Source organism: Lolium perenne, chromosome 2 (genome assembly GCF_019359855.2).
Source record: "Lolium perenne isolate Kyuss_39 chromosome 2, Kyuss_2.0, whole genome shotgun sequence".
In the NCBI taxonomy this organism is placed as follows: domain Eukaryota; kingdom Viridiplantae; phylum Streptophyta; class Magnoliopsida; order Poales; family Poaceae; genus Lolium; species Lolium perenne.
The window spans coordinates 162784308-162788349 of record NC_067245.2 but is presented as its reverse complement, the minus strand read 5'-3'; the positions used below and the strand labels follow the sequence as shown (position 1 = coordinate 162788349).

The 4042-nt window shown below is 54.2% G+C and overlaps 1 protein-coding gene across 1 annotated transcript; it reads left to right on the top strand.

Moving 5' to 3' along the window:
• The first annotated feature begins 3407 nt into the window (after positions 1-3407).
• LOC127333882 (histone H3.2) lies at positions 3408-4042 on the top strand. The gene has a single exon (XM_051360322.1). It carries the CDS (start codon positions 3476-3478, stop codon positions 3884-3886), a length of 411 nt encoding a protein of 136 aa, XP_051216282.1. The 5' UTR covers positions 3408-3475; the 3' UTR covers positions 3887-4042.

Sequence of the window (4042 nt, the reverse complement as noted above, 5' to 3'; positions counted from 1 at the left end):
TAATTGTCTTCAAAATTTCTCTTTGATATTTTATTTAGATAGAGAATTTTATGCTGATCAATTTTCATATTTTTAATTATTTTTTTAGAGCTTTTAAACATTTTCTATTTATTTTCAAAGTCTCTGGTTTATTTAAAAATGTGAAATTCCTATTTTGCCCCTGGGCCCACCTGTCAGGGTGGCCCAGCGGGTTAACCCTAACCCGAGCCACTTGGGCTCGGTCGGTCGCACCGACCCCTTTCTTCCCCACGCGCTCGCGAACCCTAACCTCCCTTTCTCTCTCGCGACGCCGTGGTCGCCGCCGCCTTTCGCTGAACAGGCCCGCCACCGGCCATCCCCGCCGGCGAGATCGGTATCAATCGAACCGCCGTTCGACGGCGCTTCGATTGATCCGCGTTGATCTGCCTTTCCTCGCCGTTGCTGTTCTTTCCCAACCCCTCTGTGACCTAGTCGGTTGATCCACGGCGACCTCGTCGCCGCCGTTGCTCCTGGTGACTTGGCGCGGCCGTGTGCCTCGCCGTGATGATGTTGGGACCCGTGCGCCTGGCGACGAGCTGGCTTGACGTGGCCATGGCCTGGCGCCGCCGTTCGACCGGCGTGTGCCGCCATGCCGCCATGGCCGTGCCCTTCTCCGTCTAACTGGTAAGCTTGCGGCGCCTCCCTACTCCTCTATTACTTGTTCTTCCTCGCTTCCTTCCTCTGGATGCCCTGGCATCCATCTGGTTGTGCTGCTGCTGCTCCTGCGCCTATGTTCTCTGTGCCAGGCTAGCTCTGGTGCTGCTATGATGTGCTAGTTGTTGTTGCCATATGCGCCATGGATTCTAGCTATTGTGCTTGTGCTGCTGCTCTGCGTATGCTGCTTCCGTGTGTGCTGCTCTTCTCTATGTCTTGCTGTTGTAACTCATGAGCTCTTGCCCATGAGCATACTGTGATGCTTATGCTCAATTAAATTGCTCATACTGTTGCTATGTGTATCATGCCTCTCCTGTGTGTGCATTTCTTTGCCCCTGGCTTGATTATTATGCATAATCTTTGCATTATGCAAGTGCCAGTGCCTCTAATTGGCTAACCCCTTGTGCTGTTGCTCATATTAATGCCCTGTTGAGCATGCTTGCTACAAGATCTCACCATCCTTGGATGGTTTGCTCCTGTATATGACTGATTTAATTATCTGTGATATAGTTGTTAATGTCCTGTGGCTGAGTAATTCATATTGCTAATGTATTGTTGCCGGGCTGAGCTGTAACATGCTCTGTCATGCTTTAGCAAGCTCCTGATGATCAGATGATCATCAGTTGCTTGTAAAGGCTGCTGTTTGGTGTCTGTGCCTCACTGCTGCTCATTCTGTGATGTGTGTGTGTGTCACACATGCTTGTGTTGGTGTGTGATGGTGCTTGCTCAAGCAGCTACTGATGCTTGGTGATCCACCTGGATCATTTGCAAGTGTCTGCAGTTCATAATTTACTTATTGATATCATTTATCTGTTGCCTTAGTTGATTAAGTGGATAATTGATGTGAACTCGCCGAGCAAGTAATGATCATATAGATTGATTTAGTGAAGCTAGAGGGATGCCAAAAATTGTTGGGAACCCTAGCTCACTACGAACCCATCCGGGTAATGATGCGATGGCTTGGTGAGTGGTCTTTTGGGTTTGAGGTGGTCTGTGAGTCTTTTGATCTTGTCCAAGGGTAGCTCCCCTTCTCTGTGGCTTGCTGTGGTTGGTGAATCTCTCACTGGAAGAAACCATGTTGGTTTTCCAGTTACCTTTGCTGTTGACAACAAAAATAGACATAATCTGTCTAATGTCTGATGGCTTGCTGGGCTTTAGGTGCTAGATGATTTTGAATGGCTAGTTAGGGATTAATCCAGGTTGGATTTCTCTGGTATGTCATCTTGTTGACATGCCAATGTTCCCTTGGTAATTTCCCTCTTACTGTTCTCTAATTTGCTTGCACCAAAAGGCTTAGTAGCCAGATGATGATACAAACAGGGTACTCACTCCCTTTTGCTTGTGTGTGTTTGATGCACATACTTATTTATGAGCAAGACAGATGCTTGCTCATGATTCTTGTGTATACCTCACTCCAGCTCCTAGATTGAGTTGTTGATGTAGAGGATTGCTTCTGGTTGGTTTGGTTTGCTTGCCCTGCTCCTCCTTGCAGGCTTGTGAATCTTGGTTGGTTTTTGCGCCTCCATTTGCGCCGCCAATGCATCGGCCGCCGCCGCCAACGCATTCGCCCGCGCCCCAGGCCGCCTCCGCTTCCGCCAACGCCGCCTCCCGCTGCTGACGGTCCTGCACCGCCTCCAGCTGCTCGATTGCCTCCCGCCGATCACAGTTTTGTAGATCCCGCTCCATGTGCAGGCGCCGCCACTCTACACACCACCGCTCCGCCCGGCGCCGCCGCGACTCTTCCTCCGCGGTGGCGTCGATTTCAAATTGCGGTGCTTCCGGTGGTGGAGGTGGTGGTGGAGACGGTGGTGGAGGGAACTGGCTGGCGCCGGTGCTGTTCATCATTACGCAGTGGTGTTCGAGCGACGAGGGTTGTGCTTGCGGCAGAGAAAGGGGTGCCGGCGGCTGTGGTGGCTGCCATTGAGCCGGGGGGCCTTTTATAGACACCGGCGTCGCCAGAAGAGGCGAGAAGATGTCAGAAGCAGCGGGAAGAAAGCGCGGGAACGCGCAGTGGCGTGCGAACGCCGGCAATGCGTGGAGGCTGCGCAACACCGACGAGACGTCTCGCCTGCCCCCTCCATCGCCGTTAAGGCAAACCTGCGACACTTCGTTCGTGTGTCACTTCGCGCCAATAATACATGTCGCGAGGTAGGCGATGGTTAGGTTTAAACTTGAATGTGTCGCTAACGCGTCGGTCCCGCCACGCCTCGTTTTTCGTTGTGTCTGGCGTGCCCCGAGCGTTTCCTGTGTAGCGGGGACGGGCTCAGGCCACCGGACACCGTATTGGACCGCACCGGATAAAAAATAATTTACGACATGTGGCTAGGAACGTTTTTTTTGCTCGGCACGACTCAAATCTCTTTGGAAGACGCTGACACGGGTGGTGGAGATGCTCTAGACACAGGCGGCGAGAGGGTCCGGAGTGAGAAGCTGGCGGGTGTAGAGGCTCTCCTCTTTGTTTGAGAGTCATCACTCGAAAACAACGCGGTAACACTGTATCCACTTATTCGTCTGAAAACAGACGACACCTAGCCAATCACGTCGCACCAATTCCACGCCACGGATCGTGATTCGAGCCGTCCATATCTCACCGATCCAACGCCCCAAACTTCATCTCCCTCCTCCAGTCCACCACCCGCCCCGCGCCTTCTCCCCCGAAATTTTTCAGATTGCCCGCCCAGGCGGCCAGGCCTCCCTGTTAAAAGCCCCCGCCGACCCCGACCCACTCCACCAAAAACTCAAATCCCACACCGGCGACGCAACACAAATCCAAACCCAAACCCTAGCCCTCCCCTCCTCCCCGATGGCCCGCACGAAGCAGACGGCGCGCAAGTCCACGGGCGGCAAGGCCCCGCGGAAGCAGCTGGCGACCAAGGCGGCGCGCAAGTCGGCCCCGGCCACCGGCGGGGTGAAGAAGCCCCACCGCTTCCGCCCCGGCACCGTCGCGCTCCGCGAGATCCGCAAGTACCAGAAGAGCACGGAGCTGCTCATCCGCAAGCTCCCCTTCCAGCGCCTCGTGCGCGAGATCGCGCAGGACTTCAAGACCGACCTCAGGTTCCAGAGCTCCGCCGTCTCAGCGCTGCAGGAGGCCGCGGAGGCCTACCTCGTCGGCCTCTTCGAGGACACCAACCTCTGCGCCATCCACGCCAAGCGCGTCACCATCATGCCCAAGGACATCCAGCTCGCCCGCCGCATCCGGGGAGAGAGGGCCTAGGCATCCGATGCTGAAGCTGTCGGTAGTAGCTGTTCGTGCCTGGTTGTAGGAATGGGTTGTGTGCATCTGTTTGTGGTGTTGATATGGTCTCATCGGGGATACTGTCCTATGTACCAGGATGCTGAAATGAAATGCAGTGCAGAATTTATCCTAAAA